This window comes from Trichoplusia ni, chromosome 1 (assembly GCF_003590095.1).
Source record: "Trichoplusia ni isolate ovarian cell line Hi5 chromosome 1, tn1, whole genome shotgun sequence".
In the NCBI taxonomy this organism is placed as follows: Eukaryota; Metazoa; Arthropoda; class Insecta; order Lepidoptera; family Noctuidae; genus Trichoplusia; species Trichoplusia ni.
The window spans coordinates 23,310,740-23,338,441 of record NC_039478.1 but is presented as its reverse complement, the minus strand read 5'-3'; the positions used below and the strand labels follow the sequence as shown (position 1 = coordinate 23,338,441).

At 38.0% G+C, this 27,702-nt stretch overlaps 1 protein-coding gene and 1 pseudogene across 1 annotated transcript; both read left to right on the top strand.

Moving 5' to 3' along the window:
* Positions 1-29: 29 nt before the first annotated feature.
* On the top strand, positions 30-23,242 carry LOC113499933. Its single transcript, XM_026880541.1, has 14 exons — positions 30-924; positions 9,184-9,247; positions 11,058-11,211; positions 14,514-14,686; positions 15,141-15,254; positions 15,629-15,829; positions 16,158-16,312; positions 16,753-16,897; positions 17,386-17,537; positions 17,824-18,037; positions 18,508-18,723; positions 19,028-19,195; positions 21,058-21,149; positions 21,735-23,242. The coding sequence occupies exons 1-14, from the start codon at positions 913-915 to the stop codon at positions 21,837-21,839; spliced, it is 1,965 nt and encodes a 654-aa protein (XP_026736342.1). The 5' UTR covers positions 30-912; the 3' UTR covers positions 21,840-23,242.
* A 1,045-nt stretch (positions 23,243-24,287) lies between these two features.
* Positions 24,288-25,575, top strand: LOC113493204 (annotated as a pseudogene).
* The last annotated feature ends 2,127 nt before the right edge of the window (positions 25,576-27,702 follow it).

The window sequence follows — 27,702 nt, the reverse complement described above, 5'->3', positions numbered from 1 at the left end:
CGCTTTTACAGTGTAGCGTGATTGAAAGTTTTATTTTAAATTTTGTAAACACACACACACACCCTCGACGTTTAGCCGGGATAACATAATGTAGACATGCTTTTTGATATTTTTTCACTGCTAAGATTAGTAACAACTGTTAGGTTAATTAGGTGTGAATTTTAAATCCTTATCATTTCAGTTTATTCTTAAGTTATTAAAATCAACTAAAGGACCGATAAGAGGCAACAAGTAGCTACCTTATGCTATGTAGAGAGCTCATCCTTTATCTACGAAAAGCCTCCGTGACCAGATAAGTCCAAAACCATCGATATTTAAAGATAAGAACTCATTACTTTACCAAGCTAACCTTGCATCTTGCTGAATAAAAGTAAGTAATATTTATATTTTCTTAATTACTAAATAACTTCGATCTTAAACGAAAGCTAAAGCGCGAAAAATACTTTCAGAACAACAGCTGACCTTTGCTGTAGCTCCTCAAAGAAAATTTCATTACTCTTTATGCGATGCACTTTTACGAGACGCTTTTTTTAGCTGTCGTGCTAATGGAGCGCAGTATTATGTAGGGTAGTCGCAAACTGAAGGCATTTAACAAAATATTTAATTAAATCTGAGGCGAAACAAAGAAGATTGCATAAAAGCTTTGAAAATAGAATTAAAAAAAAAAACACTAAACTGCATAGTTGATTAAAAAGTTCTTTTACCAGTTTCGGGTTTGATCGATTTGTTTATTTCCAGCTCGGTGCGAGCGTGTCCACGTTATCCTTTCGCGCAACCCTACCTGGCATAAAGGTACACGCGGAGGTGTAAACTTTATTCGGAATAAAGTTTTCGATGACAACGGACGTGTGCGCGCTGACGACCATAATTAAATAACTGATACCAGACAATTACCAGTTCACCGTGGGCAGGATGCAGCACCAGGTGAGTGTTATTAATTATTTTTTATTTTTCTAATTATTTTTTAATATTACTTTTTGTGAAAAAGTTAAAAGTGAGACTTATATTTTTCATGTAGACATATTTTATAGATCACAGATTTTTTTCCAAATTAAATAATTGTGTTACTCTGTGTTACTAGTGTTAAACTAAATTTAGAAATTACAATTGATAGTGCATTTTTTCATCTCGATATTCTATGCTATTAAATGCGAACGTATTAATATTATTAAGTATGCTTAAATCAAATCTGAAGCTCTAAATTTCTAAATTAAAGTACTCTAAATGATGAAGTGTATTTCATGCGCACATTTTAATTTATTAAAGGGAGGTTCCGTTACGGAGGCTTTATAAAAAGAGGAGTATAGACAGCAGGCTCCTGCACCAGCCGGCTCGGCATGATACACATCAGAATACAAACACACGACTAATATCTATTGATATCTACGAAAACAACAAAAATATGTGTTCTAACAAAATACAGAAACTGGAACACATTGTTAAGAGATGCATCACAAAAAATAATAAAACTACATATTCATACTCCAATTTTTTGATGGAAAAAAATGAAATAAAAGTCGCCGAGATTCGAATTCCGTTTGAGTTTTAGAATAGATTCTAGGTACAACGTTTGGATTTTAGTTTGTTTCACATTTCAAAAGGAACATGTTTTTTGTCGATTTACGTTCTAGGAACGATTCTCGACAGTTTGCATATCACAACACTACTTCATACGTTGTTATTTCGCTGGGATCCTTTCGAGCACTGTATCTTTTATGTTTCGTCATATTTTTTTTGCGTTTGTTACAAACGAACGCAAAAAATACCTGGATGTTTTAAATTTAAAAATAAACTCGACGGATCGATCTTTGCCGGTTCAGTTAGTATACACATATGTGTCATAGAATAAATAATAATTAATATTGGGCTAATGACTTACACTAGCTCCTATCCGCCCTTCCATTTATTTCGGACTACGGCTATCAAAAGGCCAGGTTTACGCGAAGTCTTACGCGAGTCTAGTTCGTCTCGTCATCTCCTGCTGGGCCTGCCGCGTCTCCTATAGATTTTTTAATATCAATAATTATTTTCAAGACCAATATAGAGTCCTGATATTGCGAAGCTGTAAAGGTAAACGCCTAAAACCAAACGCTTTTCTTAGAAAAGCTAGAACTCTGTCGTGTAAACAAGTACAAACATTCAAAACAAATTAACAAATTGATGTAACATTGTAAAGAACAACATGCACGGTAACGCCTATAGCAAAACAAAACATGCAATAAAACAATTCCACAATGTTCCATTCTCATAGTCAAGTAATATTCGAATTATTCAAACTGGTTAAATTAACAATAACGTGATGCATTTCCGAATTTAAAAAATGTATCAGTTCCCGTAAATCGAGTGTGGGAGTAATTAAATAGCTGGACACTCGACCGCTGATTAATTAATTACATTCAAACAAGGTAAAGCGCGGCATTACTGTTAAAATTAATTATCTATTGGGTTGTGGTGCCGCACACAATGTTGAAGTGCACTTCGTCGAGTTTTGTGTGTGACGTCACTGTTATTTTGCAATATTCATAAAAAACCCTTCAAACCATATTCATAATTATATGGATTCAATTACATTTGGAGTTTTCAGTAAATTGATGAAGAGTTTAATTTTCGTGAGTGAGAGATTTCTGTTCGCTGTTTCGGACGAAAATACTAGATACAGCACGGAATAAATTCTATTGCCAGATATATGTCTCGGGCATATATCAACTAGATCTTTTACTTTATTATACATTTGATAGACAATATATTTTTGTGTCCGTTCTCAAACAAAAAGAATTTTCAGTTTCAGTGGACTGAAAAAAAAGTAAGTTAAAACGTCAGGACATAGGGATAGAAATTTGGTAGGACACTCCAAGTGTCACTAATATTACAAAGCAAGAAGTTTTACTCTCGATTATTTTATACAATATTATCACCAGCATGGGCGTACACTGTGCATCCCACTGTACTAATTAGCTTTGTCCTGTCCTTGGGGGGACTTTCGAGGTGATTTACGTTATACAGTCGACATAGGAGCTTTAGCGGTCGATTTCGTAGTTACAACACCAATGCTCAAAATAATCTTAGTGCAGAAAAATTGCGAAAGAATTCGCTCGTCTCTTGTTGAAGTGAAAATTTATTTAGAGGTGTTTTATACTTTTTTGAAATGGGTAAAAATGGAATGCTCGCACCAAGGCACGTGTTCTGATTGAAAATTTGTAATACGAAAACTTCTTTAGCGCAATACTGTATTTAGGTATAGCGCTAATAAATGATTATTAGTACTTTTATACTGATAATTAAAGCATTTTTTTTTATTTGAAGTCAGAAAAGCATGAAACTAATTTATATAATAAGCATCAAGTTATTGAGTACATGGGGAATTTGCTCGTAAAGGCATATAGCGCTTCGATGCTCTTGCACTCAGCGCTTATACGAACTCACTTTAAAGTTTCTGGAAGTTGAAAACTCTACCATACTATATGTTTAGTAGATCAATCATTATTACAGTTTCAAAAGTTAAGATAGAAAGATACGTTATCATCTCAACTGCATCCAGACATATCGAAAGATACATCAGTTATTGTTTAAAAATAAATATTAAAAGCTCGTATCTGAGCACTTACTAAATTAAACTACTGAAAATGGAGAATGACAACTGGAACGATGTAAAAATAGTTCTCTGAGAGTGCCTTTTCACAACTAACACAGTTCTTTGAGTGACCTTTCTGTATTCGCCCTGGTTGCAGTAACAAGTCTCGAGTTTGTCCGACTTTAAATGGAATCCTTTGAACGATTTTATGACTTCTTTGCTACAAGTTAGAGTAGATAATGGTTTGTATATTTTTGTGGTTTACTTACAGAAAGTTTGCTTTGTGTGAGTAATATTCAAAGCGTAACGTAAATGTAAGTACATTTGAATAGGTGTTTTAGGGGAACGTGTACCTATTAAGCAATCAAAGGTTGATTGAATCTTCTTCTTCATTCTTGTCAAAAGTTCAAGACGGATAGCCGAGTGTCTGAGGTCACGACGCCAAGCCCCCTGAACGCGAAGTGCTGCGGGTTCGAGTCCCGCGTTGGGGTCCAAGACATGCTAAGTCTCGACTTATTTAGTGCACGTGAAATGAATTTTGTGAGACCTCGTGCCCGGTTTTATAGTAATACATAGTCAAGGCTCAGATACGGTACTCGACGCTGGTTAGTAAGACTTTATACTTTCTTGACTGCAAAAGTCATAGTTTAAGATGCGCCAGATCAAATCTATGATATTTTTTTACCTATGCACATAGTCTAAATTTATTTTTGTCTACAAAAATAATCTTCAAATTCAGCAAATTTTAAGCAATTAACCCTTTGTTCCGCAACCCACCGACGATTATTTTTAATTGCACTTCCAACGTGAGTCAAGGCGAAATAAAAGGCCATGAAAGTGAATAAATACTATAAATACACGGTATCATACATATGCATGTTAGAACGGTAATAGAGCGTTTCATGCACGTAATATAGTTGACACCTGACCGCCTAACATTAGTGGACTGAATTTTTAGAACAATTTAAAGTCAGACTGGACAGACTGACAGAGCTAGGTATACAGATGTTTAAGCTTCTCAACTGGCCTGTTGGTTTAGTGGTTAGTGGTTATGACTGCTATACCGGCGGTTGTGAGTTCTATCCCCACACAGTACAAATATTTGTGTGATGAGCATCGTCATTTGTTCTGTACGGTGTAATTTATGTATATTATGTATGTTTAAGTATGTATATCAGTTGTCTAGCACCTACTCTTTATACAAAGAAAAAAATATATCTTCTAATATATAAAATTCCCGTGTCACGATGTTAGTTACCGTACTCCTCCGAAACGGTTCGACCGATTTTTATGAAATTTTGTATACATATTGGGTAGGTCTGAGAATAGAACAACATCTATTTTTCATACCCATAGTGTTAAGGCTTGCTCACACTAAAAAAAAAATATTTTATTTTCTGGACGATATTTTTCATTTTCATTTTTTTTTATAATGTGGCATTAAAAATACATACAACTATAAAAATTTATTAGGCAAAACAACGTTTGCTGGGTCAGCTAGTAAATATATAATATAATAAATATATGAAAGTTGTGAAATATATCTATTATTACAACGGCAAAATATCTTTTATATCCCGCTTTTTGTCTAGTTTCACCTGTCCAGTTGTCTGTCTGTAATCGAATCTTGTTAAATCTGATCCATTTTTCGGTTTCCGATTGTTCTGAAATGATGGATGACAATTGAATGACAATGTAACATTGTTACGACACAGAACTGATCTGATGCTGAAGCTGAGAGAGGACTATAGCAACTCCGTAATAAAACCAAACTTTCCCATCGCGTTTTTAAATAATAGTTCACCGTTAATTGAAGCTTTTTTTCTGTACTTGGACTTAGAACTCAAATCTATTTACTACTTTTAGTTTTTGGAAAAAAAAACAAACGAAAAGGAGTGCATAGCCCCTATGTATCCTACTATAGAAAATGTAACTGAAAATGAAAGAACTTTCAAAATCTTTTGATAGGCGAAACAACTAAACTTATTCCTGAAATTCTCATAATCACATTATCATTAGTGCAAACAAAAATGCAATATTTTTTACAAGAATGAGGGTTATTAGCATCAATGTTTATTGCTGTATATTACGTCTGAAGCATTTTACAATTAAACGAACCATTTGCACGCTAAAACGAAAGCTTACGAACAAATCTCGTTTTGTTCCGGCGTTTTATAAAAACGCTATCGGACTGATCAGTCTGCGCATAAGCTTGGCAGGTCACGGAACACACTTGAATGCCCCACAAGTACTTCACTCATTAGTATGCCCACGTATTTTAGGGTTCGGTAATCATAAACAAGTCCCTTAGACTTGTTGAGGTCGTGTTCGAACCAAAATTATAGTCAGCTGTTAAATGTTTACAGGGTCTTGAATGGTAATTTTTTTATTTAGAAAAGCAGACGTATTTTAATTTTTGCAAAAACTGTAGATATACAATAAAAGCCAAAAGCAACAAAGTTTCCTTCTTTGTTTTACTCTAAACGAAATTAAAAAAATATATTATACACAAACATTGATGTAAAACTAGATTACTACCCAGTTTTACATTGAAATACTCTTTCCAAAGCATAAAAAAAACACGGGAAAATGCAGCAAGAAAATACGATAGCATCGATGTGATCGGAGCCTTTCGTTATCCGGAGGCGATAATTACAATAAAATCTGTTTTGCCGTTTTTTGAATAAAACTTTTAACAACAGACAGACATTTCCTTATTAAATAAAACATACAGACACAATTATATTCTCCTTTATATTCTTGATATAAAATTATAGGCTCTGTAATATAACGAACCCTTCTGTTGCGGTCGCTGCACACTTGGCCGGCTTATTGTATCGAAACAGCTGACATCTGCTCCTCCCGACACGACAGCTATTGTGGGACGATCTCAGGTCATTCCACATGTTATATTGATGAACATGTTGTATGTACATACTACTATTTACCGGGAATTTGTTTTACTTGTACCTACTTTTTTGAATATTCTAAAAAGTTGAGCTTGAGTCGGTCTTGAACTAACTTATTAGTCGATGATAAACAGGTTTGTTAAATAACTTATACAAGTAACTTATTACCTTAGTCAAGGAAACTTACTAGCCAGTTAGCTAGTTTAGTCAACTTTACAGTTCATGCAAGTTGGCCGAGTATTATTGTTAGTGAGGAAAACTGTGTTTAATACGACACGTCACCGTCAACGGCTACGCTTCGCCACTTCACAGGTTTGCCCCGCGCGCGTGACTATCACAAACCCACCGAACTTGGGCGCCGACTGTACTAATACAAGTTCATTAAAATGTTCTTACAAATCGGAGCTTTCTAGTTTATTACGATCTTTTTACGACACAAAGCGCCTGTGAGTCACCCTAGGGAAGTTGCGTGTACGGCTGTTCCTAGTTGCCAACGTAACTTGACCCCCGCACCCCTTCCTTACCTTCAAAAATGGATTAAAAATAAGGGAGTCTTTGGTGTCGGTAGCTCAGCTTATCCTGGCTTTAATATGTAGATAGGGCTGTGCGTTTGTTGAATTTTTTGTTTATTTGTATGAGTCATAATTGAGAAATTTCTGGCGTAATGTTTTGAAAATGAAACGCATAAAATGTTATGGCATATGTTGTTACTAACTAATGTAATGACTTGATACAAACAGTTGTGTTTTGTTGTAATTTGACTGGGTAATGCTTAGCTTTAACAATTAAACTTTTTTATTGTCTTAATGCTATGAAAGCGAGTGTTTTGATGTTGAATGTTTGTTTATTGTTTTCCTTTGCATTTCAGGAGAATGTTGAATAGTTTAGAGTTAAACTGGAAATGTTTTAGCAAGTTTATTGTCTGATGAGTGGTTTTACACGAGGGCTTGAAACATGATCCCGGTACACGTGCTCAACTTACATGTAAACACGATAGCGTGGGATAACAAATTTTAAAAGAAAACAGTTTAGCATCTAAGTTACGCGTGCATAGTTCTCTGCTTGATGTGCTCTTTAAGTTTCTAATATATTATTAAGCTAGTTTCACGTGGAGTCGAGAATCGTGTTAGGATGTTGGGAAGGACTTTGCCCAGTATTGGGATTAGTGGGGTAGTTAAAAAAATATTATGCGCTCTTAGGTGATGCTTTTGTGTCGTCAGTTAAAAATTTAATAGTAAACCAATTATACAGTTTGAAGTCCATACCCAAAACACCAAAGAAAAAATATATACTAATCCCGCAGTAAGGAATTAAACCCTTGTGTCGCGAGAAGTTTCACAAACATTCATGTCACAGGCACAAATACACCCAGACTTAGGACAAACATTCGTGGATTACACAAATGCTTGTCCTTCACGGGGATCGAACCCGCGACACGCGCTCACCCACTCGGCTATATATGCAATCAAAAAACTATTTCAAGAAGATACTAAATTATACGTTTCCCTGATAAAACACTGAACAAAATAAAAAGCAATCCTATATTAAGAAACCTGGCCTCCATATCTCAAGATACATTCATTCATGCAGTTCGGAAACAGTTGTTCCAAAAGTGTTTTTAAGCTTTTTAAATACAAAGCAAACCGCACCTGAGTACTGAACAGCAGCTGATATTATTTTACGTCGGCGGTCGTCAGCTGCCGCGGTTAGGGCACGTACAGACTACGTACTGCGAACTTAATCATTTACGAACTTCGCGAGAAGTTGATCTTGATATTCTTATTAGCCATGGTTAGTTTTAGCTCTTGTTGATATTTTAGTTAATCGTGGTTGGAACTTTAAAAAGCGAAGACGATGTTCTTTTTTTTAATTAGTTAGAAAAGGTTGCGTTCTCTTCGTTGCTTGGTAGGTTAATTAACTAAAACACTATAAATTAGTTAAAAAAAATAATATTTTGAATGAATATTGTAATTATTCCTTTTTTTTATTTGTTTTGTAACTTTCTTTTAAGTATTTCTCTGTGTTATTTTTGTTTGCGCTTGCCTTGTGGCTGAACATAACTAAACTGTTCTCTTTTTTTTCTAACTTTCTCTAACTGTTGAATATTTGCAGTTGCAAAATATATCTCAAAATATATAGAGCTGCAATGATATATGAAGAATATAAAGAATATATGATTTTAAAGTATCACTCCCTTATTGAAATGAGATGTAGTGACTATGTTAAGATTGCGGAAAGGCAAATTGATCCGAATAAGCGCATGCGATGCGTCTGAACGCACCCTTAGATCGTGGTGGGGTGGGGAGTGAATTTGGTCAAGTATTTTGCAAAATGGACATATGCACAAAAGATTAAACTGGTTTGCTATAACACAAGCACACATCCAGTGGTCAGACGGATGTAGGGGATCAAGTGGCTGTGGCTCCAAGCTGAGGTTTAGTTGCAAAATGTGAGGGTTCTGCGAAAGTCTGTCGAGCTCGCAACAAATAATGTTTTAATCTTTCATTTCGATCTTCTTAAATGCCTATAGCAATGGCTTTAGTTAACAAGCAAAAATATGACTTAGAGACATTTTTAGTTTATTTGTTTTAATCATGTTTCATATTTATTTAGTGCGAATTTTTCATTTTTAAGTGTGTAAGATAAATGTCAAGTGAGTTTTAACACTAAGCCGAATTGTGATTGTTTTCAAATTTGTTCCAGAAAATGTTGCTCCGCTGTATCTTCTACGTTCTCGTGATGAAAGACGCTCTCAGTTTGGATGCAGGTTGGTACCAATTAATACTTACATAAACCACATATACCCCCTTTGTGGGGTACCTAAGCCTTTCGTGTATTTATAGAAGAATTGAGTGTAGTTTGAAGCCCGACATGATTTTCCACCTTATTCGTTTCAAGTTAAAGTATAAAATCGTTTGTACAAAAATCGATGTAAGGTGGTGCTCATCAATATGATATACCATGTACTTAATGTCAAGACTGTCTGACATCGCGTTACATTTATAATAAACAAAGTTAGGAGGAAAATTGCCTGAACTACTGATTACTGCCCTTTAGTGTTACCCTAATGCACGATGCATGACCGGCCCGCATCGATCCGACTTTAAGAATAGGAATACTTTAATTGGATGCAAAGACGTGGGTAACTCGGTGAATTATTGAGTACATAGTTCTAATGTCTTAATACTAAATCTGATACCTTTTTTTACTAAGACACTGTTACAACGAAGCTTTTTTTCTGAATATAAACTCGTATTCAGACACTGGTCTTGTTGCGACTGTCAATTTTGCACGTTTCTCGGTTTTAAGAAATGATAAGTAATATTTGCTTGCATATGTCATTAAAATGTCGAGTATAACTATAAAGACAAATAACAAAATAAAAATGTTTTTGCAATTTGTGGATTTTGTTTTATGTGAGTTGGTAAAGTTTTTGCGATCACATTGACTTTTCACACATTTTCAAGTTTTTAAATAGTAAATCGTTGATAAGATCTGATTATCGCATAATGCGACGCAATATTATCAAGGCAGGGTTTTTGTTTCTACAACTCGGGTGCAATTGGCTGTCTTGGGTTAACTTTTCCAAGTAATTTAAATAAAATGCGTTCAAAATAGAATCATCATTTAAAATGCAGGGGTGACCTTTTCAAATAGTTTCGTTTTTTAGTGTTGGATGGATGGATGCAATTAGGATGAATCTATAATGAGGTTTTCTTCTATACCCGTTGTACACAAATTGTGCCTACGTAAGGGTGGAGGTGTTTATTAATTCAGAGTCGATTAGACTGCACGACTTGTTTCCTATACTCGCCTCCGAACTTTCGTGGAGTGCAGAAGTAGGTCTCGTAACACGGAGCGGCGCTATGAGTGGTGTCGGGCGGCAGCAGGCGCGCGCGCGGCGCGACACGCCAGAGGTCATGATCAGGACTCTCGCTATCGCCGTCAGGATCTTATTCGTGAGATCTACCATCATCAATATATTCAAGCTGTGGTCCATGTTTGCGATGATGTTTCCGAATCAAGGTGAATATTAGTGTCAAGCGAAGTGTGTGTTAGGCGTTTGTGCGAAAATGATTGGATTGTTTTTTTACAAATCTTCAAAGACATCATTAATACTTGGTGCAGTTCCCAGTTTCAATAGAGTTTACTCAGCATTTTAAGATTGTAATTAGAATAGATAAAATCAGTGCTTTATTATTATTTGTGTCTCATTTCATACTCGGGATTGCTCCATCGAAAGGTATTCGTAATTATTATTATAGTGTTTACTAAAAGAAGAGAAAGAAGAGAGAGAGAGTGAGAAATCTTTGTTGCTTTATTAAAAAAACTGAACTGAGTTTTAAAATTGAAGATATAGCTCTTTTGATTTTTGACCAATTTTAGAATGGAGGGGTTTTTGTATTTTTGTTTAGTTCGTATGCTTTTAAAAACTTTTTTCGTTGTTTATACCAATATGGATTATGTCCAGATTTTTATCCGTTTCACATGAACCTTATTTTTTTTTACCGACCAGCTTTTCAAGAATCAACTTATATTTATTTTTGGCAGTATTTTAAAGCAGTGTTATTTCCTAGAAGTGACGGTGCTGAGAGCGGTGAGAGGTCGCGACGCTCGCCTCCCCTGCGGCCAGGGGAAGGTGTTCCTGGACGGGCCGGACTCCTACGTGCTGTGGCTCAAGAACGACCGCGACTTCCTCTACCGCTTCCCCAACGAGGAGTCTGAAAGAAGGTTAGTGCTTTGCGTCATTACAGTTACTGTTATGCTTATGTTTTCTGGGTCTGCGAAGACTCTTTTTAAATGAGGTGTGTTATAGGTTTGATGCGAAGACATTTTTTACCCTGACGCAAAAGGGGAGTGATATATAATAATATATAAGTTTGATTTGTCTGTCTGTAGCATCATAGCTCCGCAAAGAATTGAAGGATTTAATTTTAATTTGTTTTATATGCAAGGTGTATTATGTGCGAGTGTTTAAAACATCTTTGGTGAAAATCTGTTAAAACCATTTAGAAGTCGCGGTGGTTTTCGTCACATTTTTGTATTCACACTTTATGCTGGGCTGCAAGATACAGAACTTAAGCTAAGACCTCGTGACGTTCACAGGTATTTTTTTTTTCGAACAAAAGTGTTGCAAGCCTCATCTGTAGCCATAGCTTTCTTAGATGGGTCTGATACCTGTTCTACCAAAATCGTATAGCCATTTTAAGGTCTTGATTTTTATGTTTCTGCGCCTATGTGTCATTTTTGGAACAATAGCTGCTATACGTGAGAACCGACTTCAAGCAATCTTTTTTTTGGTTCTTTTTATAAATTAAATCACCTTTTACTAACTTCAGCAACCGGGAAGCTTGCGTTTTCATTCTCTTATAGCTTTTGGCCGATGATACTATGACATGATATTTTAAGCAGGTTTAGTATCACGCTTTGATTATTAATTTCACATATAAAAGTACTACAACTGTGTTCATTAATTCTGAGTCGGGCACATTCATACATTCGATAAATTTTATGTAAACTATCAGATATTTACAATATTATTTATTCTTTATTTATTTATTTATTTATGTGGCTCATCAACAATAAGTACACTGATACATTTAAAATTAAAATACATCGCGAACTTAAGTCTAATCGTCTTACTACTTATAGAAGAGCACATAATATGCGCAAATACGCGTAGGAAATCATAAATTTCTTACAGAATTATTGATTTTTAATTTAGATAATACTACTAGAGATTGTTGTTAGATTATATTATATTATTACATCTCACTAAAATATATATATATATATTATGCCGACTACTAGAGATTTTGTATAATATTTTGCATGGAGATTATGCCAAAATTCTATTTCTCACAGCTAAACCAATAAATAATGAATACAACAACAAATATTTCAAAAAGCCTTAAAAAGAACAACAAAGCAGAAATCACTTTTCCATTTCTAATATTACTTGAGAATTTTAATACCTTTCATTTGCAGAGAACCGTATGATAACTTCAATATGCTGTCCCACACCCATTTCCGAGGTTTCTTTGACGCTCGTTGGCATTCACAATGCAATTATAGAAGTTTTTAATTAAAACCAATCTCTTATAATTAACGAAGGATCTTTGTCTTTTGCTGGTGTTCAAGTGTTTGTGATTTTAACTTCCGTAGTTCTTCTTATTCGTTTATTTTACAAAGTTAATTGAATCTAGGAGAAGATTATTTTGCTTTGAGTGCTGTGAACTTAAGACTTGATCAAACGAAATGTGCATTGCCTATAAACAGATGCCTGTAGAAGGCACTAACTACAATTTTTTTAAGAATTGAATTGTTGTTTGTTAGCCTCACTAAAACTCAGCAATGGTTGAACCATTTTAGCTTACTTTAGTCTTGAAATATTAAAGGTTTAGAAGGTTAAACAAACGGGAATATGACTAGGAAAATTTGCGATTTGTTATAATTATGTTGGGTGCGTTAGAAATATACTTAGAAAGAGTAAATTTCGCGAGTAGTGTAGAGTAGATAATAGTTATATTATATGACGGTGGTTGTTCTATCGATTTTGCTGAGAAGACGCGATTAGCAATTGACAAAAGGACCTATTTATTGTATTTTTGTCTGCATTTTTATAATGGACTGTTTGCGAAGTTCGTCGGGATAGCTGGTTTGTTTTAAGTGTCTCAATCTATTCTGCATGGATAGTTGAGTTGTTGAAGACACAGCGCCAAACCCAAAGCTACGCCAACGTGTCGCGGCTTCGGTCCCTGCGTAAGACAAGCAAGCGTGACAGTCGACAGTCATAAAGGATTCCATTTTTTCCAGTGCGGCACGGAACCCTAAAACCAGCAGTAAAAATGTGCGAGAGTTCTTAGATCAATAAGTTGAATTACCTATTAGAAATAGCTTGGTTTACTTAGATTAAGATTACCACGTAAACTTACAATCCATGTTTTTACAGTTTGAAATACCTACAAAATTTTTGGCTTCCTTCTTTTACGGAAACACCGTTTTTTTATGTGAGACTTTGATAACTCATCACATATCATTATCATTTCCGCCCATACTGCCGTGGCTTGTTAAGATAATATGTATATAGATGTTATTCTTGTACAAGTTACTCAAAAGGTGTATCTATCAGATACATTTGTATGTATTTGCTTCGATAAAATAAAACTTGCTTAACTATATTTTGACTGCCAAGAAATGTGGTTTTGTTATTTGGTCACGTAGATATACCAAATTCCATTAATTGTTAATAGTTAAGTATATTATTGTAATTTATTTGAATGAATTAATTTTGACTCTGGAAAGCTAAGCGTTCGTACTTTTATATATATTAGGAGGTAATGGTTAGAGATAGTGCTGCAGTAATCTGAAGCAATTTGTCTCAACGGCCTTTGAAAGGCACCCACAGACAACTCTGTCTGAAGTCAACATTTTCGTCGGACCTACAAATTGGGTTTGGATATTGATTGCCGATAGTCCTGCGAGGCTATTTTTATGACCGGTAAGCGGCGGGCTTTAAACATCCAGCCAAAAGTCCAAAAGGACTAAGGTTTGCCCTCAGAAGTCGGGCTAAGGCAATTGAAGAGGCCTTTTTTTTTTTTGTTTAGGCGGGGGAATCCTCATGGACACCCACTCCCTCGGGGGAGGAAATGGGTAGTGTCAGACTTTTACTGAGTAAACCTGAACCGCCGTGCTACGTCATCCGCGTTTTTATGTCGGTGTATGGCAATGCGTTGCAATCCTTCATACACCGACCGCGGGCTTCCACCGGCCAGTAATGTGGGCCGGTAGGTCACTTTCTTGTGTTGTGTGGAGGCCGATGTGTAAAGAGCGTCGGCGTCCTCGCCTCATATTGGGACCGCATCCATAGCACCGAATGTGGGCCCCCGCCGTGGGTTACATACTCGGACAATTGAAGAGGCCTGTTTTGTTTTTGCCTAAAGGAGCCTGACAAACTGAGCTTTTATATAATTCTAAAATTGATTTCATACCGTTAATTAGCTTTGATGTAACTTCACAATCGTGGCTTCCAGGGTAATGAACCGCGACCGCATCTTCGGTACGACGTGCGAGGGCGGCACGTGCCACGACGACACGTCTCTGCTGATCAAGCGCGCGGCCAACAAGGACGGCGGGCTGTACCGCTGCCGCGTGCACTATCAGGCCTCGCCCTCCGTTGATTACGTCATCGATATGCGCCTAGTTGGTGCGTAAAACAAACCGATTTTTTTCTTTCGATTTTTCTTAAGATATCGCTTCTTTATTGCAAGGCTAAATACAAGTATGAGTTTAAACTTGCCTGCGAGTAGAACAAGAATGCCATTACGCCAATAACATAATTAGAAAGTCTACTTTTGCTAGAGTAATGGAGACGAAGTAATTCAGCAAACAGAAGTCCATGAAGGATATGTAATCGAAACTGTTTTACTCCCTGATAATTTCTTAGATGTAAGTACTTTCGAGATTTTGAGGTTCTTAGCCTTTTTATGAAATCATTTTTTAATCAGGTTTTTCAAATTTTACAAAACATATGACAGTGGAAATCGGTCTATTCACGGCGTGAAAATATGAAAACCCAAAGAAAGACAAAAGACGATCGTCCCGCTCAATCACATACCGAATCATAATCAAATGGATGCATAATTCTATTAACTTTCCAGACTCGCCCGGCATGCCGCGCCTGTTCGATGGTGAGGGTGACGAGATCAACAAGGGCTACGTGGGACCGCTCAGCCTCGGCGCTGACCTGACTCTCATCTGTGAAGTCGATGACCGTGAGTATTGCCCTAGCTTTTATGAGAATCTGCTAAAATGTCTTACACGCTGGTTGAATTTTGAAAGAGACCTTAACTTAACTAAACCTAGAAGTAAATTTGAATCACGTAATATAGGTATAGGGGCCTCCAGGCGATAAAAAATCGCTCAAATTCTTTGAATCTATATATCTGAAGTTTTTAGACTTAAAAACGTCAGTAACGCCGTCATGAGATGGCGGTGCATTCGTTTGAGAACAGCTGTTCTTTGTCGTAACCATGCTATGCAAAAGATGTTCTGTCAATTTGTTAAATTCTATGTGCCAAATGTTATTGCGCGAAAGACCAAGTTAATTTCGCATTAAAGGATTAAATATGTGGTCAATTTGATTTAGAGCAACCAGACACTCTAGTATACTGGCGTCGCAACGGCGTGATGATCGAGCGCGCGCACTCGGCCCGGCCTCGCGTGCTGCGCGCCGAGGTGCACGCGCGCAACCTGACGCGCAACGAACTCGACGCGCATTACGAGTGCCTCGCGCAAAACGCTGACGTATCCGAACCTCTCTCTGCTACTGTCGTTGTTAAGATGTACCGTAAGTATTCAATATGTTTTAAGGATACAAGTACGTACTATCAAGAACTTTTGCAGTATTACTCCAAATTGACGCATCTTCAACCTCCTTGTTTTCACAAAATTTATGAAGATAATACAACGTCCAACGCCCGAAACTGTGTGTACATATTTAACAGTCATTTTTAGTTTGATAAGCTGTTGCCTACCGTTCTTTCCGTAGATTTCAGTTACAGCCAAGCAATTATTTTTTTCAAACAATTGTTCCATCCGCTTCGGCATTAAGAAGTAAAAAATAAGCACACTTACATACTTTCCCTTAATAACGTTCACGTGATAAATCCTTCCAGTACCGCCTATGAGCGTTGAAATCCGGCTGAACAACAACCTGGACTTCGAGGCTGGACAGCCACGCGTAGTGGACTGCGTAGTCATCGGCTGCGTACCGCCGCCCTCCATCACCTGGCACCTCGGCGAGACCATGCTGCGCCCCAGCGTGCATAAGGTATACATCAACACCTCCCTGCCTTTTTTGGGTATGGTGGGGCAATCCTACTCGTTCCCTCGGCTGAAGGAACGGGTAGTTTCAGACTCTTACTGACTAAACCCAACCGCCGGGTGACGTCAGCCACGTTTAAATGCACGTGGAAACATCACGCATTATATGACGTGCCGACACCTCCCTGCCTAGAATAGCAAGACTTTTGACTCTGAAGATAGGAGAATTCGTTTTATCCGTTATATTGAATCAAATTTGTAAATGGAAAACGGAGTAGATGTAACTTGATAAAAACATAAATCTGGTAAGATTGCTACTGATTTGTTTGTAAGTCTTCACTATTCACAGGCAAATTTATCCCACATTTTTTCTTTCATTTGTTTGCTGACTCCATATATCCTTAGTGCCAATATTTTATAGAATAAATTAGTAAGTGTTCGACCCAGGAGCTGCACGATGGCAACTACACGGTGTCCTCGCTGACGCTGGCGCCCTCGCTGCGTGACAATAAGAACAAGCTGGTCTGCCGCGCACACAACTCGCACTTACCGGATTCCGTGTTCCAAGATAATGTAACTTTGAATGTTGGATGTGAGTATACAACGTGCATAGATATGCCTCTGGATATATTCTACGCGCCGTGTCGGTGCATAAAGATGACGTAACTTTCTGGAAAGAGTAAATTTGTTCGAATTCAAATTGTACAAATTGGGATTAACCAATGCCCATTTTGAATTGTAAGTTTAATTTCTTTTGAGAGAGGACTTCTTTTTTATTTCTATGACTTATTTGAAATTAGATCCAGAACATAATTATAACGAGATATTGATGTCATCATATCACCTGATAGCTGACTTAGCAATTTATGGGCAATAAAACAAAAACTAATTTCAAATAATGCTTGTAATACATAGCAAACCTGCTATTGCCTGCAATTTTTAACAATTGTGATACTCACAGCTAATGTGATGAAAGTTTAATTAATATCACATCAAAAGATTGAGATAGGATTAAATGTCATGTCAATAGATGAAAAACGTTGTAACATAAACAATAGCGCTCTTAAATCTGTGCCATAGACCGTCCAATCTGCCTGACGACTCGCGAAGAGACGATCGGCGCGGTGACCCGCGAGGCGGAGACACTGACCTGCGTGGTGGAGGCCTCGCCCGAGCCGCTGCAGTTCAGCTGGACCTTTGCAGATTCCAAGACCCTCTACACCAGTGTCTCTGTAAGTGCACGGACATATTCTTCTTGTCTTCTTTTTACCTGAATCAGAAGAAGTTGCAAATATTTACTTCTAATTCCGTTTCTTGACCCCATCCTTAAAAGACTAAATTTCCCACTAGCAGCGTTTGAGAAGTTCCCATTGGGTTCTATGGTGGTCAGAAACCTCCACCAACGAACTAACCTATATAGGTCCTCGATGAAGACGGCACGTTCTCTACTATGATAAGAAAACAGAGAACAGCATTTAGGACTCTTATTTTTTCAACACTTTCTATTCACCATTTCAGAAAGTACCCGGACATCACCACCGCTACGCCTCGACGCTTACATGGCTGGCCAGGGATGGTGACATCGGACTGCTGCTGTGCCGAGCGACCAACTCCTTCGGCGAGCAGAAGAAGCCCTGCACCTACACCATCTCTCCCGGCGGCCCGCCTAATGCCCCGGACTGCATCGTGCTGAGGTCCTACCCTAATGCTCTTAGAGTGCAGTGTAAGAAAGGTGAGAAATTTCCCGGTTTGCGAGTTCAGCTAAACCTGAAAAGATGAAAAAATATATTAGTTATGTTACCGTACATTTTTGCAAGAACATCTTCTGCTTACCAGATGGCCTAAATGCAGTACGATTAAAGAAATACTGAATGATGTTTCGAAACTAAGCTGAAAGACTTGCAAGAGCTGGTTTTAACGCGCATGGAAAACCAATGTATATAAAATAGATTGACTAATTTTTAACATACTCACAATGAGCTCCAATGTTTACGTAAAACATCGCATTATCATGGTTTTAGAGAAAAAGTGATCACGTATGAAAATAAAATGGAATGCGTCACTCATGCCCAGGTGTCGACAGACTATAAGCTTGGTTTTAAGGCCGCCTGAAAAACCTCATCTAAACCAGTTGCCATCGCGTAACTGAATTAATCCACCTACAATATTCCCATCCCTTCATATAAACCTTGCAATCTTCAGGCTGGGACGGCGGCCGACCTCAGAAGGTCCACCTGGAGGTACTGGACGAGGACGGCATTCCTCTTCATAACGTGTCGGACCCCGCGGGGCACTTCCACCTGCCCAACATTGAGGACGATCGCAACCTCACCGCTGTGACTTACGCCACTAATGACCGCGGGAGGAGTGAGGCCAAGACTATCTACCTGCAGAACATGAAACCGCTGTCTGCTTCAGGTAAGGGCTATATATTGTTTGATTCTCCTGAAAATTCTGTACTATTCTTTCACTGTAAGAAAAACAAATGATATTTTTTTATTTTTTTAACAAATGGGTTCAAAATTCGATCCTTCTGTTGATCCCATAGCTCTCAGACAGTTACATAGCCCACAAAAATATTCAGAGAACTAAAATCAATGATTTCGCACTTAGTTCTTCTGCGATGGTTATGGACTGAAGATCATCTAAAGTTACACAAAAATCGTAGTTAAATCTCAGTTCGTCGTCATCGTCTCTAAATCCTACTATGTTCTTTCCACAGCGGTGACAGAAGACTCAGGCATGACCGCGTGGGAGACGTGGGCTGAAGCAGCAGCGGTATGCGTGGCGCTCGGCATCGCCACCACCGCCATCACCCTCTGCATCAAGATCCTCAGGGTGCGCAGGCGAAACGCTGAACTCAATCCCGATATTGTACCGAGGCCTGATGGTGAGAGCCCCATATTAATTTATTTTGAAAACCTTATTGGTTATTATGCTGAGGAACTAGTTTCAACCTGTGAAATGTTAAATTAGGAAGTCGAGTAGTGTAGAATAAGCATACTCAATGCTCAATACTTTCTTGCTTCCATTGTATGTAACGTTTTCGAATCAAGAAACATGTATCTGTATCACAGAAGATTATAATTCGACCTTAGAACTTGACAATTATATGTCTAAAATCAGCATTACTAGACGTTGTGACTACTTTTCTTGATAAGCTTCTGAGGTCACTAAACCGGCAGTTTAAAACTTTCCCTAATTTTTAATAGCGAACAAATTGTGTCCTAAAATATACAAGAGTCATGTCGATAGGTAAAACAAAGGCAGACTCAAAATTTGTTCAGGTGAACATTTTTCCCATTTTCAACTTAAACAGCGATACCACGTGGAGTCTACTTCCCCATGATTCCTTATTGTATTCTCTACCAACAGATTCGGCTGACTGTATGATTATAATGGGAAGATATTCCTTTGCTACTGAACAGGTGATATCTCATGGATAGGCATGATGACTGCTTTTATTATCCGTAGGAATCCATAGTAAACTAGACTCGTTTTTCTTAAGAAAATTTTTAACTTACAACCCAGTCAAACCGAGCAAATAAAATCTACTAAGAATTTATATTTCAGCTATTGTACATTAGACAAAAAACGGATCAACAAAGTCGGTACTTCCAGTCCAAATATCCCGTTTTGAGATAATAAACATAAAAAATACAGACTTCTTTTTGATACCGAAAACTATAAGTATGTATGTTGAGATACGGTCTACTTTTTTTGGCCGTATCAACCAACGTAACGAAACTCGCATGTCTATCTTTATTGATATATGAATTACATCCTCGAAACATACGGACAGACAGCGAAGCCTAAGTAATACTGTTCAGTTTTACCCCTTTACTTACGAACACTAAAAAAGTCATGATGTTAAAATTCAGTACATTCTAAACACAACAGTTTAATCATAAATCTAAGTAAAAATTCTCTTTCCCCACATAATTTACCTAGTTTTACTCATTGAAAAGCGTACGTTGTCCAAAACTTTCAAGTATTTTTGCTACGTCGTCATGCCTATGATCCTAGCACCGCACGTTCATCAATACTCATTTGCTCCACTCATCAGATATTCACCAACTACTACCACGAAAATATATTATAAGTTCCATATGCTCACGAAATTCCTTCATGTTGTTCCATCTTGTGAAGTGTCTGGATAATCTTGAGCACCTGTCTGTCATTTTTTGCCACTGGAGTGTTATTTCTACAAGATTATTGAAAAGAACTGTCAAAGTTTCTAAAGCACTGAGTGGCTGCGATTGAATATGAGGCTTGTTAAGGTTTGTGACAAAACACATTTTCTTTTGGCGTAAGTCTGCGACGCATCCTTTTCTTTGTAAGTCGGGATCAATAAAGATAATCGTCGAAACGACCCTGCTGACAATCAATCGTTTCCCTAGGACACATCGACGAGCTCGCTGTGTGTAACGATTGATTGGACGCAAAATTAGTAAATATGAGTAGAATTTTCTTTTTTATGAAACTTGAGTCAGAAACATGAGATTACAAAAAATCTTTTAACGTTAGCTATTCCAACCTTTTACATTTACTCAAAATCGTCGTGATATTTGGAATAACTACTATTTGTCTGAAACTCAGTTTACGTTAGTTAAGTTTCCTAGGTTCAGAATGACCCTGTACACCCACAGTGTAATTTTGAACTTAACGCATAGGTTAATGAATTAATAAGTGTTATAAAGTAATATTTTATTTTTAATTTTATTTGTTAACCACGTTAAAAAATATGTCCAGGATCCTTTCACCGAGAGCCAGACTTTCTACGAGAGGAACGTGTTCTTGGGACGACAAACATCACTGTGAATCAGCTGGCCTCCTGTCAAAATGTAAGTAACTTTAAGTAACTGTGAACTGCAAAGACAAGCTCCTTTAGCCAAGTGATATTTCTTCAATCTTTAACGTCAATCAATAAAGATCGAATGTATGGAATTGACGTTTTGCTTCGGTAAGTCACATGACCATGACTTGTTATCTTCATACATTTGAGCGTTTTCTAAGACGTTAATGACTGTAATAATGTCACTTTTCTAGTGAGGCTTGAGTCCTATCACCTGTAAAAAAAGGACTTTTGTCGCTGTGTATGTTAAACGCTGCATCACACACTTTCGTGCTTCAATACACTTTAGCCATTTCTGCGCATACAGTTGGTGGTAGGTCCATGTTTATGCCTTCATGAGTCTCACGGCCGAAAAACTCACAGCCTGTGTATTTGATCACTTATCTTCTCAAAAGTATCTGACTGATCAGAGTTCACTCGATTAAATTCAGCTAATCCTCGAAAGCGGAAAGCAAGTTTTCTGCTTATTAACACAAATATCAGAAATACAATTTGAAATCCCGAATCACCCCTCGACCTATTTCTTTAACATAAGCAAGATTTTGAGACTAATGAACCTGTCCATGTATTCCAGCAGTACTCGGCGTCACCAGTCCCCTCGTGCCGCGTGCTGGTCGGCTGCGGGTCGCACTCACCACCCGACGCCTGCCCCTCCACACAGCACTCCTACTACGTCTAAACAATATAATCTAAATACACATGTAACCTCTCACCGAAACCTTGACGACGACACTTCGCGCGATCAACGGAGAATTTTTGGTCTGGAGATATTTGTACCTTCAGACTGTGAGGGTTTAATGCTCGGCGACTTTGGTGTACGATGCGAGCCTGTCTACTATCCTCTATGAATATACTCGTATCAATAAACCAAAATATATGTTATATTTTGGTTGTTCCTATGAAGGTTTAAGCTGATATTGGAGAATTCGTTTTGCCTTGTATACGAAAAGTAAATTGTCGTCAAAGGATATATCAGCACAATTTAGTCTATTTAAGATATTTATAAGCACGGCAAGCGAAGGACTGAAGAAATTGTGCGCTAAGTTTGATGGTTTTATATCAAGCTTTTTGTTTCTGATATAGTCACGAACAAATATGCATAACATATGTAAAACCATCACTTGGAGCTGATATAAGGCTGATTTACAAAATGAGCAACTCACTTTAAACTTGATGAGGTAATGTTGCGATAGGTCTTGTGCTATAAGATTTTGGAGGTCTAGGGGCTTGGGCTAAGTCATCTGTTGCGGAAAAGAGACGAAATAACACACTAGCTACCAAGGACCAGACTGACTCCTTCGGATATTTTACAATCTGAGCCTTCTGCCATTGTTTGACTATATGAAGGCTTAAGCCAATGAGGTGATGAGTTCTGATGGACCTTAGATTAGATTATTTGTATACTCCACAATTTGCGATCTCAACATAACAATATACTAGCTTAAATATACCGATAGTCATTTGTAATTTTAGTTTAGAATCTTCTTAGTGTGTTTCTTGGATCATTCAACGAACTGCACTGGATCTCTGTCTGTAACCACCGAGATTTTGAAAATGGTATTATAGTATACATATTGCACATAAGTTTTGTAAAATAGTTCTTATTCCGCAATTAAATGTCTATAAGTATGTGCTATTCACTAGTCATTAATTATATTAAGTTATCGGTACATGGTTCGATTTCTTAAGTTAGGATCGAAGGAAAAAAAAGAAAGTCCGGCCAAAAAAGTCGACAAACAAACGCTGATTTACTAAATTCCAAAAAAGTTTTATTATAATGAAATGTAATGGCGTTTAGTAAGTTTTGGGCAGAATTCCTTGTTTGCAGCCCTAATGCTTGTATTGTATTCAAGGGCCTTGTAATCAGAAGGATTTATGTGCTGACGACACATTATGGCATTATGTACAGCCATGGAGTTGTTGTAAAGGAAATGGCTTAGAATATATTATTAAGTTAAGGTTTAGTAAAAAGTGTGTATAACTCACATTATGTATATCACTCGGCTCAGCTATGTACTATGTATGTATATGTATATCCACTGTTATTGTAATGGATTAAAATAGTCGTTTTCTGAAATATTATAAGGTGTTTTTTTGCTTACCACCCTAAGACCTTAACTACGTTCAAATATACGGATATGAACGAATACTTAAATGAAAGTAGATTTGAAATGGTGATAACGTGGGTTGTGTGATCCGATATCTCTCTTTTGACATAACACAATAAATTTCTACACATATACACTGTAACATCAACTTAAAAATATTTATACAATAATCTAAACTTAATATTTACATTTTTAAATGTATATTAATACAAAATGAAAAACATACATAATTTATAAAGCGTTAAAAACGACATGTTCATCCCTTGCCAAAGTCTACAAGTATGTGAGTAAGTCTACAATAATTCAATCACAAGTATGTGACTAGGTTAGTTTGCTTCCGGTGTATGAAGGATTGCCATACACCGACACAAAAACGCGGATGACGTAGCACGGCGGTTCAGGTTTAGCCAGTAAAAGTCTGACACTACCCATTTCCTCCCCCGAGGGAGTGGGTGTCCATGAGGATTCCCCCGCCCAAACAAAAAAAAAATAAAGCTTGGTTTGCTTCTGAGTATATTTTTTACCTCATCCCGCTCAAATGGTTGGACAAATGGATTAGCCAGATAGATCGATTCATCCGTATGGGGTGGTCTATAGCCGAACTTAACATAAAAGGCTATTATTTACACAACTATGACAACCGTTACGGGTAGTCAGAAGCTGGAAAGTCTGACAACCAGTCTAATTAAGGTGTATCGTTTTGCCCAGGTAATTGTGTTGAGGAGGTCGGATATGCCTCCTTGTAAAACACCAGTAGGTACTTAGCTGCATTCGGCAACATAGTTTGGAAAAGGCTAGGATGATGAAGATGATGATGATTTTTTGTTACTAGTGTAGAGCCCAAACTACTAAGGTTCAATTCTTAAATATTGACTGTAACTGCTTCTTTATTGTAAACTCGCTTACTTGATTTGATTTTTGGATATTTCACCCCTAAAGGGATGTAAAAAGAGTGTGCGATTGTGTGTGAATAAAATTAAAAGTTGAATATTATAAAATAAATAAAAACCACAACAAATATGATACCGAGATACGGTGCCACAAACACATACTGCTATCAAACTAATGACACCCCGCAAGCGCTGAAAAGTGCGTAAGGTAAAAGTTGTAATTCCTTTTATGCGTTCAATAGCGCTCCGTCCCGGCTTCACAAGAGTGCAATAATGATATAAACTACAGAATGCGGCTAAGCTATAACCGCATTTAATAAGTGAATCGATCACAGGTGAAGATACGCTAGACGCGGTTGGTCCGTAGATGGGTGACCATCTTTGTCATAACGAGTTCATAAGGCACGTTAAATTGTGGGCCCCGGCTGTTATTCCTACATCTTTGACAGTCGTTACAAGGTAGTCAGAAAAGTCTGACAACCAGCCTAACCAAGGGGTGTCGTGTTCACTGGCCGTCAGAGTTATAAGAGGCTATCGCACAATCTCAGGGGAAGCAGCAACACTCCTCGCACAGACGCTGCCCTGTAGTATGAAGCTAGAGTCCTGGCACAGCTTTAAACATGGCGCCAGGTCCAAGCTCGGGGCGGCGATTTGTCGCTGAAGGAACAAAGGGAACAACTTCGTAGGGCAGCCTTGACGGACTGGCTGCATAGCTTAGGAAGTCCTACCGCTGGGCACGAACTTATAGCTGCTATCCGCCCCGTCTTCTGGGACTGGCTGGAGCGGCGACACGGAGTTCTCTCATACCGACTGACACAGGTGCTGACCGGTCATGGCTGTTTCGGTAAGTACCTGTGTCGGATCGGACGTGAATTAACTGGAGGGTGTCACCACTGTGCTAACCCAGAAGATGACGCGAAACACACGTTATTAGACTGCCCAGCGTGGGCAAATGACAGACGCGACTTGGTCGCAAATCTAGACGGGCAAGCGCTCTCACTACCCGCTATCATCTCAGCCATGGTCGGGAGAGAGAGTGCGTGGCTAGCGGTTGCCACCTATTGTGAAACCGTTATGTCAGCAAAAGAAGCTGCTGAACGCGAGCGGGAAGTGACTACAGACAACCCGTCGCGGCGCAGGCGGCTTGTGCGTCGAAGACAAAACGACCTGCGACCACCGTAAGGTCGGGCCTGCGGGTAGCAGGGAGGGCACCCTGGCATCCGACCAGCTAACAGGCCAAGAAGGAGACGGACGTGTCGTCCTGCACGTCCGTTCTTACGAGGAATGAGGGGTTGGCTTTTCAACCAACCTTTCGAGAAGAAGTCCAAAAGGACATAGGCCGGTCAGGGTCGCGCTGAAGCATGCGCGAGCGATCCCGTGGCTCTGGCTCAGGCATTTGAAGGGGCCCGGGGTGTTTTTAGTCGGTGGGAGTCCGACATATCCCCTCGCCGAGCCCTCGGCGTGGGTTGAAGTCATTAGAGTTTCACCCCGGACAAAAAAAAAAAAAAAAAAAGGGGTGTCGTGTTGAATAGATATCTGAGTTGAGGAGGTCAGATCGGCAGTCGCTCCTTGTAAAACACTGGTACTTAGCTGAATCCTGTTTGACTGGAAGCCGAACCCAAAATAGTTGGGAAAAGGCTAGGCCGATGACGACTACAGAATTTCTATAAGATAACGTTTGGCGTTGCCGCTACCACGCACGCGCGCATCCACATGACTGTTTGCTTTTAAGAAACCGTAGAATTTACTTGATATTGAAGAACCTTACAGTGGAGAGCTCAAAAAAGGGGACAAGTGCGAGTTGAACTCGCGGGAAGAGGATTCCTTACGCTGTTACCTATCATGCTTTTGGAGTTATTACTTATGTAAGTTGGTACGCACAATACTGAGTGATTTACCATGTTATTTTAATATCAAGGACTTCTTATAGGTTTTCCTATAATCTATAAGGAGAAAACTAATTGCTGTATTTTTTTCAAAATTTTAGGTTCAGTAGTTTCGGAGATAAGGGGCGGGAATGGTCAATTTTCGTCTATTTTCTTGTATAACTTGGAAACTATTTATTTTATAATTACAAAAAAAATACATTTAAGATCTTCTCAACAAGACCTTTCATTTGATATGCCACACGATGCAGTTTTTTTTTTTTTTTAATTTTCCCCTTCCCCCCAAAAATGCCTCCTCATATCAGATTTCATCTGTTCACGTCACACCTCTGTGTTTGGGTCACAGGAATTGATATGTGTACCAAATTTCAACTTAATCGGTCTAATAGATTCGGAGATAATTGACTGTAAGCGACGGACGGACAAACACACGAGTGATCCTATAAGGGTTCCGTTTTTGTATTCAGACGTACGGAACACTAAAAATAAGAAAAGATGTTAAAAAAGTGTAACAAAGTGCAAAAACAGCTTTTTCTCAAGAATCAGCTTTTTCTCATTTAGTATTCAACTTGAGCTTTTTCTCAAACATCATAACACATAAAAAAAATGAATATCATATATTATAGACATCCACCGCTCGCCACTGCCAAACTCTTGCCCTTCAACAAAATTTGATTCATCAGTTAAGGTTCTGCATGACCACAGATAGATACAGATCCTAGCTCTATTACGTCTAATATCACTAAATTGTGATGTCCTAACGTCCCGCGACACTTGAATCGCCATTGTTACTCGCACGTATGGTCCAGTATGACATTAGTTTACATGTTATTACTCTGGTACAAACTTTGACCTATCAGAATGATCTTACACCTGAAAATGAACACATACGTAGCGGTTTCAAGCACATTTTTATTGTCTGGTTGAAAGAAAGTTTGAACTGCCTATGTATTGCATATTATTATAACAAACGATTTAAAAATACAAAGCAAGAAAAACCTAATTTTCTGCCTTAATTTTCCTACTTTCCACCTTAGATCTTAACTAGCTGTTGCCCGCGACTTCGTCCGCGTGGTTAGAAGATATAAGTTGTAATTTATACCTGCCTTCTATCTATCTATCTGCCTTCTATCTATATTGTAGGATTCAGTCAGCGTTTGCAATGTAAGCGCAAAAAATGTGTTTTTTTACGACCTAACATTAGAAACGTCAAAAATTGTAGCCTATGTGTTATTCTGATGTATTAGCTATATTGTGGGAAAGTTTCATTCAAATCCATTCAGTTGTTTGAACGTGAAAGAGTAACAAACATCCATACATCCATACTTACAAACTTTCGCCTTATAATAGTAGTAGGATGTTAAGTATTGATAATATACAATTACTACAGTCAGTAGAATACCTTTCACGGACTTATATTATTTCAATTAATCTGAGGGCACGGCAGTGCCCCTGCCAAGTCTCGAGCAAAACGGGCACGGCCGTACCATCTTTTCTCGAAGCGATTCGCGGCTGTTTCGCCCCCCCTGTATCTTCGACGTGGACAAAGCTAGGAGTTTAGCTTTTCGGGGAATAATAGTAGGCATTAGAACAAGCTTAAGTTCGAAATTACATGCCAATTGAATTAATGGTTAAGGAGTTACGGTCGATCAAAGTTA

Coding starts and splice junctions, on each gene's coding strand:
- LOC113499933 (XM_026880541.1), top strand. Junction 9,248..11,057: donor CGCTCTCAGTTTGGATGCAG/GTTGGTACCAAT, acceptor GTTATTTCCTAG/AAGTGACGGTGCTGAGAGCG. Junction 17,538..17,823: donor CCCTCTACACCAGTGTCTCT/GTAAGTGCACGG, acceptor TCACCATTTCAG/AAAGTACCCGGACATCACCA.